This window comes from Spea bombifrons, chromosome 8 (assembly GCF_027358695.1).
Source record: "Spea bombifrons isolate aSpeBom1 chromosome 8, aSpeBom1.2.pri, whole genome shotgun sequence".
Taxonomy (NCBI): Eukaryota; Metazoa; Chordata; class Amphibia; order Anura; family Pelobatidae; genus Spea; species Spea bombifrons.
Window position 1 is genome coordinate 22,363,502 of NC_071094.1, and position 17,456 is coordinate 22,380,957.

Here is a 17,456-nt window from a genome sequence, read left to right on the forward strand (position 1 = left end):
CTTCAGATTCCTGAGCATGTATGTGAGGCTCAGACCCCCCACGAGTGTGCATTTTAAGGTTAGCGGATGGTCATAAATTACAACTAGACGATGGGGGTGTCCAGTTCCATGTGGACTTAGGATGAGCTGGAGTTCACATGTATTTGAGAAATATTCTTGGTAGATTTTTGCCTCCACTGCAGGGGGAAAAAAAGACTGGCTTTTTCCATGGTATTAAAAGTATTTTGGGCAGTTAAAACCTTGGAATTCTGAGGATTACAAGCACCCAAAGTAATACTTTTACAGTAAAGCTCTACTGCTTGATCCTGCAATGCAGCAGCTGCACAGACAGTCCTCCAAGAAGCACCTGCCAATCGCTCCCCTCCCCCATCCAGCTGTCAGACTGTCTGTTCACAGGTGCAGAAAATGCACTGAAAACCAGGGCTCGAATATGCCATGCAATTAAAAGTTGGAGGGCAGAATCCCCATGTACACCACCCAAACCCATAGACTTCCAAAGAGAACAAAATTAACCAGATTAAAAGAAAGGAACAAAAGGTCTGTCATGGCAGAAAAAAAGTTTTATTAAAAAATATATATAAATTACAGACAAAAAAATTTCTTTACAGTAAAACTATGCCATGGTCAACAATACAGTCCTTGCCAATGACCATGTAAATATATATATCTCTGTACATTTTTTTCCACTTGCAATAAACACTTTGACTCAAGTGACCACTAACTCCTTCCGGCAGAGCATTGCTTGACCGTACCACATCACAGCATGGAGGAGAGCTGGCTATCCTCTATTTATTCCATGTACACCTGTTCCGCGTTCTGTGTACTGTACGTGAAGTGTTGTCTTCAAAGGGGGACAGGATCAGACCAGCTGCACTGTAGTGCCCCATGTACACCATCAGTCCCCATAGTCTCAGTCCCCAACTTTTAAAGTTTCTTAGAAAAGTTTTATTTTCGGTGTCTGTTTGGGGATATCGGAGCATAAACTGTGAAACTCCCAATGGCATTACTTGCAGACATAACGTTCTACAGTCCGCTCGCATTTCTTGCAAGTGACATAGCAACACCAGTAGTATTTGCACTGACAGCGCTCCACGATTGTTTCGGTGTAGGCGTTGTACCCGCGGCCACAGCACATCAAGTTACAACTGTCACTGCCCACTGAAGTCTTGTTACACAGCCTAAAAAGGAAAAAAATATATAAAGTGAGCATTCATGACCACACAAAAAGTAAAGACAATCAAATCTCAAATGGCGTTTGGAATGGATGGCAAAGGGCACAATTAGCCAGAAAGTTAGTAGAGCAGAGTCAGCTTCTTGTTGCTCAGCCATTGCCTGCACACATACTAAATTCTCTTTTCATTGAGGCAAAAGTAAACAGGACTGTTAAGGTGAGAATACACTTTAGTTGTTGTGCTATTCTCACACCACCCTGACTATTTTGCGGCTTCCTGCTCATTTACATGTGACAAGACTGTTTTTAGTCTCTTTAAAGAGAACAAAGCAAGAGCTTGTGACTTGTGCCTTTTCCTCATTATCATAAAAATACACATCCATGAAATATTTCACGGACAACACACACACTAAGATTTTATCATCTCCTTACATGGTTCATAGAGATCATGTGATTTCATAATTCAAGATTTTTTTCTCTTACGCTAGCCTATTGCCCTTAGATAATATTAATTAAAGGTTTCTTCCCCCAAGCAGGACTCCTGAGTGAAGGACTCCAGACACATCTGGGAAAGTCAAAAGCTCCTTGTGAATAGTAAATTCCAAGAGTTTTTTTGACCCAAGTAGGAACAGAGTGCACTAGAGAAGCAACCTCATATCCTAAGACTCAAGTTTAGTTGCTGGGTCACATACTTTAGCATCAGTCCTCTGAACCCTTCATCACACGAGGGGTAGGTTTTAGAAAACCAAGCAACCCTCTGAGAGCAGAACTAATCTGCAGGTGTCCACAAATTACATTTCCACATGAACTATTCCAGATCTGTACTTCTAACTCATCAAGAAACTAGCTGTTGCCCTCTACATAGGTAACAGGTTCAAAGAAAGAAACATCACAGCTGCACATACACCATATGTATATTTTCTGAATAATTATATCTTAGGGAGGAGAAATGAACACAAAGGGGGTATTTTGTTGCTAGAAGCACAGATTTAACCACTCTGAATACATTTGCTCACCTGTCCTGTGTTCCATATGACCCCAGCTTAGGGTTTCTAGTGCAGTAGTCAGGGGAGCTGATTAAATACACCAGTTCAGACTCCCTGACAGGCCTGATATCCAACTCTCTAGGAACCAACTGCTTGCGAATTCCCATCTGTCTGTGAATCACTTTGGTTGCAGCCAAATATTTTGATTTAAGTTCGTTAGCTACACTGGATAAATCCTGAAGTCCCTTCCAGCAAGTCTTCACAGAGCAGGATCCAGAAACCCCATGACACTTGCATTTTGTTTCGAGAGATTCCGCAAGCACCTGTAGTGGTAGCAAAAAAAGCCAAGAGTGAGACATTAAGGTTATACGAACCATCAGTCCACCCAAATTTTTTGTTGAGGGGTACAAGCATAAAAATCAGGGATAGGCAAAGTGTCTGTAAAAGGACACTCGCGTCGGTGGCAAGGTTTTTGAAGGTCCACAGAACATCAGTAAATTGTCTACCACAGACCCCAGTAAATGTCCACCATGAGCAATGTTGGTGCCTACCCCTGCAGAAAACATTCCAGATTTGACTTCCCTCTGATCACAAACTATTAAAAAAGGCAGACAATGCCAATGTTTCTGCCATACGAAATATAGTTTGCAGGCCGACTTAAACTCTATAGTACAGGACATACTCTTACCTGTCTTCCAACAGCATTATTGTGAAGGTTCATGAGTTTGGTAGCTTGTGTTCCGGATTTGCTGGATTTCATGGGTGCATCAACAAAGGCAGAGCCCATCTGGAGGCCATAGCGCAAATTGTCTCCACATCCGCCCCAACGAAAGCTCGGTCCAGACACTTCAGCTGGTGTAGAGCCACAGGAACACGTGGGGAGCTCCCCTGAGGCGCAGGCACGAGCAATAGAGTGACTCAAAGCAGCAGATGCCAAAGCATTAACAAAGGCAGACTCTCGGGTTCCTATAATATAGATAATGATTTGAAAACTTTATTACAGGTCCATACATTTCAAGCTTCAATCCTTTATCTGAAGGACACTTCAGTAACATCTACAGTGTTTATGCCAAAAAGGAACAAGATCATTTAAAAAGGCCTACCCACCTCCACCCTAACCATTTCAAAAATTAGCTTTTTAAAAATTTAGAGCGAATACGTTTTGACATAGGACTGCAAAGGCTTCTACCACTGTTGGTTATGCAAGCTCTGCAACCTCACATGGAAATGTTAACTTTGAGCAAACTAAAGCATGTAAAAGGTTCAAAATACCACACATGCCCACCTCCCACCATGAACTTTTTGGGGGGATTACCTTTCGCCAAGTCAGGGGTGAAATATGGAGCGTGTTCTATGGATGAGCAATTCCAACGCATGTCGGAAAAGGTTAACTGGCAAATCAGCTTGGTCTGTTTAGCAGCATTTACAACACTTTGCATTAGTTCCAAGTTCCTTTTGCAGAGATGGGTCTGGTCAGGGACGAGACGCTCCAACACTTTGCAGTGCTCACTCTCATTCCAAGCCACCAAGCTGCCATTTATGGTCAAACCACTGCGAAGGCAAACACAGAAGACATGTTACTCTCCATCAAACCTGGGATTCCTAGTGAACTTTACAAAAGATTCAAACATTAAGAGCAGGTCCGCTCAGTAAAATCTTCTACTGAATAAACATTTCCACCATTATTTCATAAACAAGGTTAAAGGAGGTGAAGCATATTATAACTTATATTATATCATAAACCCCGCACACAGCCATATACTTCTAAGATAAAAGGGTAATATAATGTGAAAATATCTACCGTAAACATATATGAAAAGTTCTGGTCTATGAGAAAGTATTATAGACATTTCCAACAAAAACCTAAAGAGGAGAAATCCTTGTGGCCAGTAACTGGCTGTGGACAGAGGACATTACAAAAAGGTCTTATGTGCCACTAATCATTGATCTTTTTCATTTAACAAAGAGAACCTATAATTACAAAACCAATAGCATGCGATTCAGGAAAAAGTCCACTATTATGACTATTATGACGATTTTTGTAGTTAACGCAGACTGTTATGCCAATAGTTTATATTAAGCTAATAAAAAAAGAGAATCCATGCAATGAAAGGGAAGAGCGCTGGGGTCTGCATTTAGCAACTGAATGCACCAGAACACATATGAAAGCCACCAAAGGGTCACAACAAATTGCGAAGTAGTCGTGACGTGATCCGTCTGGGGGAGAGGGACAAGGTGGGTCCGGAGATAAAAGCCGGCTGCTGATAAAAGCCGCAGGAGGGGGTGCCAGGGCAAAACACAGAGCTGCTAGGGGTATCAAACCCCACGAATTGTTTCTAAGGTGAACTGATCCTTACAACTACATAGAGTTCTATATTCATATAGACATTAATATAGACATTGACACGAGCCTTCGGGCACGTCCATTACCAGGTGCCCATGACTAGTTAACGGATTAGGGTAGTAAAAGTACTTACAGCCACTGGATCGCACGGCACGAACTGGAGCAACACAGAAGGAGGAGGGCAATCCAAACCCGGACTGGAGACATTCCCGGAGCTGGAGAAGGTCCCGGTGCGAGGAAGCGGGTCAGGTGGGGACTCCCGTGAAGTGATCCGGCGTCTCTAGTGAGGGTTGTGACAATTTTTGTTTTCAAAAAGTGAAAAGTTCTAGTAGTAAGTGGCTGGTGCTCGCTAAAGAGTGACTGTGAGGCTCTGTGTTATCACCCTACTCTCCAAGGGTCTCTACTGCCGAAGAGCAGACTCCCTCCAGAATTTAAATGCCTTCTGACATCACTTGCCCCCAACCCCCCCCCCTGAGACGGATATGCGCAGTTCAGGTGCTTTGGTGTGAAAGTGGCTGCTGTCAGAGGTTGGCTAGAATGCAGGTCCCCCAATACACTAACAGGTAGTCCTTTTATACATTGAAACCATACAACGGGTTCCTCCCTAATTAGCCCTTAATACTCAGGTGTCAGGAGATTTTGGGGGGGATCCAGGGAAGAGACTCATTAAAAACCGAAACTGGGATTTCAGAATCTAACATAATCTGATTATAGCACAAATTGTGAAACTAGTTGTGAAGATAATGAGATATTAGTTAATTGCCAAAGAGTGGATTTGACACCTTCATTAGATATTAGTTCTTAAAACTTTGACAGCTTTAGCCAAGTCAGTAAACAATAACTGAGATATTCTATAAAGTATTGTGATGCTTCATATACACATAGTGAAAGTATCTTTTTTACATAGCAGTTATTTAGCTCCACATGGTGTATTCTTTAAGAAGTAAGTTATTTTGATGATGAGTTGTAATTATTATTAGTGTTTCATATAGTGCCATCATATTCCATAGCGCTGTACAATGGGATGCTTTACAAAGCATTAGATGTGCAACGGTCGTTTATAAACGTATTGGAATTCTCAGACTTGTGCGGCGAGATACTTATTCTCCCAAACCTATCCTTTCCTAATGCTGATAAATTCACAATTAAGGAGAACATGCACAAGGAGCGTGTGAAAGGGTGCACTCTTTGCCAATGTGGATGATTAACAGACTAGTGTTTCTCATTCATATATATATATATATATATATATATATATTAAATAAAATATAAATAAAAATAATGACCTCATCCCTAGGTTAAACGTAAAAAAAATCCTGACCTAAACTTTCTGGAATGAAAGCGACAGGTTACTTTTAATGGGATTCCCAAATTGTCGCCAGAAGTGGACGGATAATTTGGGTACTTTTTTTTTTCTGAAACTTGCTGTGCATATAGATGTCCGTGCGTTTTTTGTTGCTATGACACTGCCTTCTACAATTTTGGGAGCCGGAGCCGGAATGGTGTATCTACTAAATACTGTTACTGCGTTTTGTACTGAAGTCTAGTAAGCGACTCTTCACTTCCTCCTAAAATATGAAACTGCATTGTAAATACTGCAGGTGTTTGTAACACTTGGAAGTAAAAAAGATGTATGGGGTGATACGTAGCATTTTGTCGTACAAAATCCCATGGACGTCAATGCATTAAGAAAGCATACTTTATGCAAGGATATTGTGTGTTTTAGTTAATATCTCCTCCTACTCTTGATACCCACATGTTCCATTTCCAAGTGACGTATTCTTAATGGGAATCTATTGTCCGTTGATATTGACACCCCATTCTTCAACATCACATGAGGTGTTAAATCTGCCCTGCTCCATTTCCCCCAGTGCTTTGATATGTGAATTCAGATACCCAAGGGTTTTTAAATGCAAATATGTTATGCATTTCATCAAACAACCCCTATAACAGTCCAGACATGTCAGAGTCAGTAAATGTTCCATATCGTTTTAACGAATTATTGGGGTGAGTCTCTTAGATGACAGGAACGTTTTGCCCCAAGTTTTTATGTGGGATGAGACAGACATACAATATAGAGAACCCGTATTTCCCATTACAGGTGGCTAGTGGGGAGCCTCTATTATGTGCACAGTAGATATATATATTTTTTTTTTACTTGTTTCCCTTCATTACCGTGTAAAGATGCACCTGTTGCTGATTAATTAAATTATTTTTCTTGGACTCCATCATGAGATCAACAAGTGTAGTGAGCAGGTACGTTTACAGCTGTTCTTGAACTAAAAGTCCCATCGTCCTTAGCAAGTTTGTCATGAATTAGTGGAAATTATGACTCAGCACCAAATATTCCAGCTGAATAATTATAGAGCTAATACAGCTCAGCTGATTCACCTCCATAATAAAGAATTATAAATATTTTTTTCAAATAGTGAAATAATTTGTTTAATAGTAGGAATGTGCCATTTTAATGTGTATGTATATATATATATATATATATATAAAAACACAGTACTTTTATATCGCTAATTTATTAGCTGTAACATTGAAAATCTCACCAAAGCCACCAGAACGGTTGAGGTTCAGAATCTTAAAATGACAACAGCAAACTACTAATTGCATAATACTAATTGAGCATCTTTGCTTAATTCAACTTAACGGTGAATGTTGAGGGTCTTTGTAGATCTACAAATCTACTCTGTCCAGATGGAACCTGGACATGGCCGCCGAAGTATACTTTAGTTCAACGTGTATCCTTTGCTTGTGGATATGGGGGAATGGAAGTGGCCCAAGACATTTAATGGGGAACCCCTGCCAAACTGTAATAAATAGAGCTCCCTCCTGTGAACACCCTTTTCCAGATGGCAGGAGGCCTCATCTGTATTTAGGGTCAAGTAGAAGAAGCAGAGGGCTGTGCCTCGGTCATTTGTCTTTTTTTTTTTAAATTGCAATTTCCTTTTTCTACTAATAAACACTGATTCAGAGCATTTTTCCTGTTTCAGATATTTTGAAGACCCGCAGATGCTGAAAATAACTCTTCCTACTGAATGCTAAAAATTTACAATCAGTCAAACTTTTGTAATATCTGATGGATGAAACGTTAACACAAATCAAATAATATGCAGCAAATTCATGTTTTGTCTTTTGTCATATTTATATTTTGTAGCAAAATGTTAAAATATGTTTACATATTCAACCATGTCATTGAAAACAACAGCAGGAATGGCGTCACCTTTTCAATAAGAAAACATGACACCAAATCAATAGTATAAGAGCCAGCACACTTAGATCAGAACGTTCTATTATTGCTACTGTATTCAGGAGAGTTGGAGATCTGTTATGTCTGGTCCCAATACACAGGCCTTTTGTCCCTTAAAATTTGGTGACAACTTCCACTGTATACACTACCATGAGTTGGTCATTTGCATAGTGTTTGAGCCCAAGGCCCCAGGGTGTTTGCATTTTAACTGATGTATTGAGCTTGAACATCAGTCAGGAAGCCGATGTATTTGCAAACACTTTAATTTGTTTGTACAGGTACTTTGACCAATTCCTTTAACTTTCCCCTCTTCATGGAGGTAATCTGACCTCGGATTCTATCCTGATGTACATATGTAGGTACGTACTTTTATTACTGATGTACTATTGCTATTATCATCTTTTATGTCAATTTCTAATTTATAGTATATATATATATATATCTATATATCTATATATATATATATAGATATATATATATATATATATATATATATATATATATATAGATATATAGATATATACATATTGTTTAGAAGATACATCTGTTTTAGTGCTGCTTCTTCCCACATCATGGAGATCTGGATATCTTGCTTTAATACCTTGTCCATTCTGATACTCATATTCAACAAAATGCAGAGATGAACTCCCAGATTGTATAAAGTGTTTCTATTTTATAATTCCATTTTCTATCTAATCTCTCTATATATGTATAGCTTTTTGTAATTGTTTATACTTTTTCCATACAGGTGAAAATGATGCATACTAAACTAATATGAATACTTTATTGTTGGTGAGGTTGTAGGGGACAGTGATCTGCCCCTTCAACAGATTTTAATAACCTTAAATATTTGTCTCATTTTCAGTTTTTTTTAATGATAACATGCACCCCCCCCCAAAAAAAACTTGTGAAATTGATTTGCTTTGGTTATCCGCTAGTGATGGCTGTTTGTGTACATTAACACTATTAAGAGCAGCCACCAATGGGCTAATTACAGCTTTGCAGCTATATAACCGTAATGTAATAAGTGAGTGCTAACCGGCACTGCAGTGAGATTGAATGTCTATGTATAACAGGGAAAGTGGAGTGGCTGCCCCTGAACATAGTTTTGCCCCTGAACATAGTTTTGCCCCTGAACATAGCATTTTGTGTTACGCCACAGGGCTTAGTGACCACCTTCATAGTTTGTACATCAGGCAGCTTCATCCCCAGACTGGCCCTGTCGTACATCCTCTTTAAAATGTCTATTTCTAGAATGTTTAAATGCACAAGGGTCAGATTGGACAAGAAATGAAACAAAAGGTTTTTGAGAGGATTTGGAGACTAGGATAGTTTTATATGTAGAACAAAATGTTGGGCTTCTGTGGATGGTTTTCTGCTGCTTGCCTAATGTTTAGGCAGCAAAATGGGTGTATTTTACAGTGATAAATAACACAAGTGATTTGATTAAAGCTCATCTGAGTTACCTTATGTTCCTTTGTCAGTAGAGCTGCCCGAGCCCAGTTATAACTTCACGTCTCTTGTTCAAAGTTTTTTTTTTAATTGTCTTTCTTTCTACTGTACAAATATGGACATTTATTACTAATATAAGACCCCAAGCATATGTATAGATCAAGGGGAAGGTAGCTTTAAATGTATACCGTTATTATTATTAAGCAGCGCATAATACAATACATAAATTCAATGGATATGACAAGACTAGAATTGACAGACTAAGACAAACTGATGCATTAGGTGGAGAGAGCCCGGCTCCAATGTTGCATAGTTGTGAAGCTATGAACATTACTAATTCTAGATTTTTTTTCAAGTATATTTGCACACAAGCATGTAAAGAAGAAAAGAAGCCTACGGTTTATTTTTCTAGTTTTGTACTAAAGCTCATTTGATAAGGGCCCTCCTTACCTCTCATTTCTGTAAATCAGATTGGTATATTATGTACTATTTGCTTACCTATTGTACAGCGCTGCGGTATATGATGATTGTATATAAAACAATAATAAAAGATACTAACATACAGCAGTTAGTGGCAACGTGATGTTTTGTATACAAAAATAACATCATCATGTTGTATTCCAAGAATAATTAAATTTATGGAAAATAAATATTTTTTTCTAGATATATATATATAAATATATATGGTAAAATCATTTGAAGCATATCATTTTCTTAATAACCTTATGTGACCAATTTTCCATTCTTTGCAAAAATAAAATGTATCCACTAACAAACAGAATACAAACAGATCATTGATAATTATAATAATATTATTTTAGTAAATTTCACCAGCACATTTTAATTTGTTTTTGTTTTTAATTTACACTCTTTTCACATGGTTTAATAGTGATGTATGGTAAATGTAATATGTGTGATTTTTCCAGGTTTTAATTCCTTTATCCATGTAATCTATCCTATGCATGGCTTTCTGTAATTGTTTATAGTCCATATTTGTTATTGGGGTAGGTGTTAAAAGCTCCCCTGTTGTGTAGACCTGTTCTTTACAAATTACTGTGTTAAATGGAAAATGACTATTTTGACAAAAACATTTTTTTTTAAATAGTACTAATCATTGGCATGGGAACCGCCTGTATGGTTTTCTTTTAAGGAGTATGAAATAGAGATCCAAAATAATAATAATTTGTTTTTTTAACATGCTCGCTGCATATATGTTAACCTGCATACAAAGGGCTTTAAAGGTTCATTTCCACTTAGACAACAAATTATTTGCATCTCTATAATGTTAAACAACTTTATCTTTGTAGATTAATTTTATTCTTTGTTCTGAAGACTTACTCATGTAAAAACACTAGCTGTTTGTCTAATGCAACAGACTATCAATCGCTATCTTGGAGTCATTCAACAGCACTATAAATTCAATTTCTAATTCAGTATTTGACTACAAAGGTCTTAAATTCAGATGGTCAAATTGCACTTTTAATGTTGAGCGCTTTAGAGAAAAAGAACACAATTTAAAATTGGGTTAAAAAAATAAAGTTATTTGTGAAAGCATTGTCTTATGGAAAGTTGCTAACCAGGGGTGTGGACAAACAAGAAAATGGAATTCTAAAGATGAAAACATTTGCTTTTCCAATATGAATGATTTCAGAGATTTTGTTAAAGAAAACAACCAATAGTTTTTTTTGAAGGTGACAATTATATATACAATTAACCATTTTAAGTATGTTATTAAAAGTAATTAAAGTAATAACAGGGAAAAAATGACAGGCTTTTTCCAACTAGAGAACTGTATAATTCAACAGTGTATTGGTTGGCCCCATAATATATAAATCCAGTAAAAAAAAAAGAAAACAAAGAATCAAGAGAGAAAAACATGTGATAGACAACTGTATAAATCTACTTAATACAATACAGCTTTTATTTAATCCATGTACAATGCACAAAATTAAAGAGAATAGAAATACATATAACAATCAGGCAGTGTCCTGAATTAACTTTGATCTAATTTGGTGTTGTTAGATTTGTATAATCCCTCTATATGACGTTAATGTGAGCTTGAATGTAAAATCTCACTTTTGCTCTTTATATCTTTAATCTGTTTTTATGTTGGTTAATGAGCAAACATTGATAGGTAAAGACCTGAGTGCTGGCTAGGCATGTAGGATTAATTGAAATCTCGCATACTCAAGTGATATGCTTTATAGCGTCAGATTTAAAGTTAAGTTAAACACATAGATGTTTTGGGTTCTGCATCGGAATATTGCCCTTACAAAGATCTAGCATAGCATCAAAGTATATATTGTATGTAATTCTCGTATTGACAAAGAGCATGTTCAATATCTATTTTTCCTAATAGTCTTTTAGCTTTTATTTATTTGATTGTTATTTGGCATAATTTACTAATAATTATCTTCTCTTACTCAGAACACTCCCATGGTGTCACTGATACAGTATGTTTATATACAATGGACCAGACAACATTACCTTTTATCACTATATACAGAATCTTATCAAACAGAAGAAAGGAAACACTGATTTTACTCAATAGGATATTGTAAACACAATGCCCTCCAGATTAACACTCCTTACTGCCTTTTGTGCCTCAGACATCATTTAAGGGAATTTAATTTTTAAATTAAAACAATATATATTACATATATTTTCATTATTTTTTCATGTCTGGAAATATTAGCAGTACTAGTGTACATAGTACTAGTGTTAGATTTCTAGAGACAGAGGAACATCGTAGACTGTATTTGAATGAAAGAACCTATTATTTATTGATGGCTGTTAGAAGACTAATTGTATGACTTGTCTCTAGTTATTAATGTTTAGTATAGAGTTTTAAGCATACTTTCTAGGAAAGGATGAATCCGAAGTGTCCTGAAAGCTTGCATGTACTATGCTGTGTGTTGATTAAAGGTATGATTTTTACTCAACTTTCATGATTTATTTAGTAGAAAAATATCTTGATTCGGGCACATTCCAAGTATTTATTCCACAAACTTTTTTAGTATCCATGTTTTTTAGGTTTTTTGGATAGTTATGCCTAAGAACACCGTAGAGACATTCTCTGAGACATTAGCAGAACACACCTCAATACGCTTTCTAATCGGCTTTTGTGCTGTTGGGACAGGAGCAAATTCATGTTACCCACTGGCTGGCTGAGCTATGTTTCTTAGTAAACTGCTGAATTACAACAAAACAGTTGGGCAAGGTTGATTCTCAAGGACTGTTTGTTTCCTGTAGAGTATTTTAAAAAATGGCTCACTAAATGTACTTCGTGATGGTGTCCCTATTTGCGGTTAAGTGATGCTTTCACCAGATGAACATAAATATCATCAGACTGCTGTAAATAGTTTTGTTATGTGTGTGGTATACATGTCCTGACTGAAAGCTATCCTGCCTATTCCTTCATCAATAAAAACAGAAAAAGGTCCAGATATCCTGGACTTTTTAAAGTGTGATGAGCTACCTAAAAGATTTATTGGGTTTTATCTGCCAAATTGTCACTCTGGTGGCATTCTATCCAGTTCTTCACAAGCTGGCATAAATATTCTCTTCCCTCTTTCATAATCCGTAGTTTGGATTAATCAGTGGTTTAGAGCCCTAGGGTATGATGTCATATGTAAGCACACTGCTATTGCTGATAAATGAATAGGAAAGCATGATCAGGGCCAGTCTTAGTGCTAGGCATCCTAGGCAACTCGTGGGGGTGCCAGTCAGGGGTATATTTTCTATAGGGAGACAGGTGGCAGCAGTTCCTGAATCGCTTTATTGGGGACAGATATTGGCCTATTGGAACTAAAATCCTTGTGCTCTTCTTTCCTCACTTTTTGTTCCTTAAAGAGCTCAGAATGTTTGTTGGATATGACGTTTTTCACATTGTTCTGTAGCCCTTAATATCACAATATTGTTTAGATGAAAAAAACAAGGTAGAAAATGTGTTTTGGAATTAAGTTGTATAAAAATCACAATAATGGCTGCTGACAGGTTGTGCTGCTGGACTCTTCTATGTGTGTGCTAGGTTTCAGAATTAAAACTTGCCAGTGTCCCAGCTTTTAAAAAAACCATCAGAAATGTTCAGGCCCAATGAAGATGTAGGATCCAAGCCTTCATGTACCAGCTCATCTCTCAGATTTCCTATTTTAAAGAAGCCAACTGTCTTTCTCCATAGCGTCATTTTTTAAAAAGTCACTTATCTTCCACCAAGGCCTGTTGTTAAAAACAATCCCAACTTTACCAAGGCTACCTTAAAAAATAGCTACCCATCCCTTTCCCTGGGTTCACCCATGTTAAAGTCCAATCCTGGCCCCATGGTACAAGTCCCTACATTGAAGGTAGTGATGTGGAGGAATGGGACTGTAGGTGCCCACTGACCCTCAGAAGGCTGGGCACCATACAGCTGTACTGGATGAACCCACCTGCAAAGGGGCCAACTGTAATAAGTAAAATGGAACTGTCATGTAAATAAGTTCTGAGTGCAGCTATTGTACATCAATGTCCATTCTTCACACGCAGACTATATCTTGACACTTACTGTTTTGCAAAACACTATGGTGTCAACTCCAGTATTTACAATAGACCTCCTTTTGTTTTACTGCATTGAAAGTAAAGCAGCCAGCATCATCCTTCCTCACCTCAGGTAGTTTTTTCAAATAGTTTCCTTACCTGGGTAAAAATCTCACCTACTTCTCACCTATTTCCTTAGGTGTTTTGGTGCTAGCAGGAGGGATTTTTATGTACTCTTGCATATTTTTTTATACCTGCCCCTGGTTAAAGTATTCATACTCCTCCTACTTTAATCAGTTTGAAATGCCAGATATTATTATTTGTGGGTGAAGCAAGAGGAATGCGAGATTGAGGTGCTGGTTAAAAATTATTTAACCCTTTCATTTACTGGTTTAGAAAATGTGATGGCCATCAGGGCACTACGTTTCAGTGTCACAGCAGCTGGTGTCAGTATGTTTTTCAATACAAGCCGTAATTTGTCAGTAGCTAGCCATTATCAATCATCATCGGTTGTCTTGATCTATCAATACTGGTCGACTCTAGTGATTTCCAGCTGCTGGTCTTGAAGACAGTAACAGTAATGGGGGCTTTTATGGAAAGCTAAAGAGCTGTCCTTTTTAACATCATAATGTACATTTTTAATGGCATTTATTCATTTGCTTTATGTGTATTTTTTTTCTCCTAATTCCTGATTTAGGAGATTTTGTGAGCATCTGGGCTTCCTGGAAAGTAGCTCTTCAGTGTTTTACAAAACAATTTCATTAAAAGGCAAACACCAGTGCCTTTAGTACATTAAATACAACGCGGCTCTTACAGTAGAGTTTTCCTTTTTAACTCTGGTAATAGAGTTTCAAAAGGCAGCTGTTTTTTCTCATTTAAAATAATGGTTTTGTTATGTGATACCCAAGAAGCTTTAAAACATAAAATAAAGCCAGGACTTTGAGCTTTAATTTTCTGTGCGAGGCAGAGACTGCTGCAAAACAGGTATGTGTTTGAGGAATATGGTGCTGATAGCAAAGTAACTGTGTTAGTATTTATTATATAAGCACAAGAATATTTAACCCATTTATAGCATCCATTTAACCTTGTATTAAAGGCCATTGAAGAGAGGCTACAGTCTAGTTTTAGTTGTGCCTATTCATCTCTCAGCAGATGGAGTTTGGCTTCCTCTCGGGTGTCATGGAAACGAACAAGTTAACTTTACAGAAAGGGATGACAGGATGACTCGACACCTTCCATAAATCTTTTTTTGTTTTATGCAATCCATTCTGTTATACATTTACAAGCTTTAAACTCGCACACAATATACCGGTATTTTGTGGTTAGATAAATTTCAGATCAACAAAGAACATTTTTTATTGTACTTTAGGACCATCACTTTCTATCATATTTCTATTGATATCACCTATACTTTTCAGTTAGGATATTGGGGGAAGCGTGTTAAAATCCTAAATAATCAAGGCTCTAGGATCACAAACAATCAGACTAAATGTATGTGTGTTTAGAACGTTAAACTTGTTAAGGATATGGGAGTCATTTTAGATATAATTAGTTTTCATTTATAGGTGGTCCTGGTTCCATAGGGACAAACCTCAGGTGCCAGATTGCCGTGAGGCTAGGAATTGCTTCCTGGCATGGTTTGACCTGCTGGACACCCTAAATGGTTCTATACAGAGCTGGTTCATGTGCCCAGCACCTGGCTCTGTACAGAGTTTTCGTTTTTTCCTATATGTTTCACAGAGACAGGAGTTTTGGTACAAGACATGCAGAAGAAGTGCGGCAGCTTCTGCATTTTGTGGCCGGCTTCCATACTATAAACCAGGCTATAAAAGAAAGCAATAAAGAAAATAACTACTCTCCTTATAAAACAAAACTCCAACGACATAGATTTATCAACCGACACAGAGATTGCGATCTTCTGCTCCCGGGATCTCCGCAGGAATTGGAATGAATAGATAGAAGGAAGAATGAACGATAGCACAGCACTGTACAGTATAAAAGTATAAATAAAGAATGTATTACAAATGCACTCACAATTAAAAGCTCAAGTGCAGAAACAGCTTATAAAGTATGCAGGTTACCGGTACAGTGTCATTTTAACAGAAGGCATCGATGTTTCTCTCGCATAGAAGCCACACAAACCGCCAAACATGCTGGATCAGTGCCCAAACAAAAATTATAGAATCAATGCCCTACGCGTTTCATCAGTAATTACGGATTTCCTCGGGGGCTCACAATTACAACACATACACAGGCTGGGCAATAGGGGGTGTACGCACCTTAAAAATGTTTTTTTTTTTTCTCTCCTAAAAGTTGTATATTGCTTGCATATTTCAAATGTGATCTACATCATACATATGTTCTGTACAGTTTGCAGGATAAAACATGATCTAGTTGAAGAAATCAGGAGGACTGGATTAAAAATACTCAGTCATTTACTTTCCTGCTTCCTTAATAAAACCATTAATGTCTTCTTCACGTCAGATTGTAGGGCGACGGTGGAAACTAATGAAAAAATGTGTCAGGTAAAGGAGGAAACAGGCAGGGGTCATAAGACTGATGGATCGAGTGGGTAGTGAAAGACAGATGGATGGGGGAGTTGAGAGCAGAGGTCTGGGGGAGAAAGGGAAGGGTAATGTAGTAGTCAGTAGGGAAAAATGGGAACACTAAAGAGGAGTGAATCTAAATAAGCTTGTTAGGGGGACTTTACAAAATGTATACTCAGCAGCAGTTGGGCATTATCCTAGCAAATATAACCCTGTTAGTGTTTTATACATGATTGATGCAAGGCAGGAAAGGAACACACAAAATCTTTACTACCAATAGCTTGCCAAATGCCTCCAGTGACGTTTATTAACCACATCTAGGCTCGGAGCTAATATGGGCAAAGAGCAATGTGGGGATAAAGGCAATTTTTACATTTCATTTACTCTCTGCCTTGATAGCACACTATTGAAGAACTTAAGCTATAAATGGAAATGTCACTTACAGATTAAATAAAAGACATTCCAGGCTCACTTCTCCTGCTGAGAACCTTCAGGCTAAATGGGTGGAATTGTGGCCCGCAGCAGATTCTCACAATAATCTTTCATTACTTGCTCAGCATCACCATTTCATAATTACAGAGGTGCAAACAAAATCTAGTTAGGATTAACAAGGCAACAAAAACAAAAGTGCAGCCAATTCATTGTCCACACAGTTTCCACCCTTTTCTATACTGATGCAACAAAACAATTATTCCTGCAATGCTCTCTGGATTACTATCGCTTTGTGCTTGTAATAAGCTTACTTCACTGCGGTTTTTCTTTTGGGTAATTGGATTGGGAAAGGAGGTAGTAACAGAAATACAGACTCATGTGGAATTTGCAGTGGAAAATACTCATTGCTTTTCTTTCTTTGAGTGGTTTAAGAATTGCAGAAGGAGGTATCCCAGCTGTCAGACTGTCTGTTCACAGGTGCAGAAAATGCACTGAAAACCAAGGCTCGAATACGCCATGCAATTAAAAGTTGGGGGGCAGAATCCCCATGTGTGCACCATCCCAAACCCATAGACTTCCAAAGAGATTAACCAGATTAAAAGAAAGGAACAAGAGGTCCGCCATGGCAAAAAACAGTTTTATTAAAAAAATATATATAAATTAGACACAAAAATGTCTTTACAGTAAAACTATGCCATGGTCAACAATACAGTCCTTGCCAATGACCATGTAAATATATATATATATATATCTC

The 17,456-nt window shown here is 37.6% G+C and overlaps 1 protein-coding gene across 1 annotated transcript; it reads right to left on the reverse strand.

Annotated features, from left to right (window-relative positions):
• Positions 1–886: 886 nt before the first annotated feature.
• Positions 887–4,708, reverse strand: LOC128503823 (protein Wnt-11b). Its single transcript, XM_053474015.1, has 5 exons — positions 4,635–4,708; positions 3,473–3,708; positions 2,846–3,123; positions 2,188–2,480; positions 887–1,178 (listed from the first exon to the last, which is right to left on the reverse strand). The coding sequence occupies exons 1-5, from the start codon at positions 4,706–4,708 to the stop codon at positions 1,004–1,006; spliced, it is 1,056 nt and encodes a 351-aa protein (XP_053329990.1). The 3' UTR covers positions 887–1,003.
• Between the last annotated feature and the right edge of the window lie 12,748 nt (positions 4,709–17,456).

Excerpts from the sequence above, each read along its gene's own strand:
- LOC128503823 (XM_053474015.1), bottom strand. The coding sequence starts at position 4,708 with ATGTCTCCAGTCCGGGTTTGGATTGCCCTCCTCCTTCTGTGTTGCTCC. Across the intron at positions 3,709-4,634 it reads TGCCGTGCGATCCAGTGGCT|TGGTTTGACCATAAATGGCA; the intron begins GTAAGTACTTTT and ends TTGCCTTCGCAG. Across the intron at positions 1,179-2,187 it reads TCATATGGAACACAGGACAG|GCTGTGTAACAAGACTTCAG; the intron begins GTGAGCAAATGT and ends TTTCCTTTTTAG.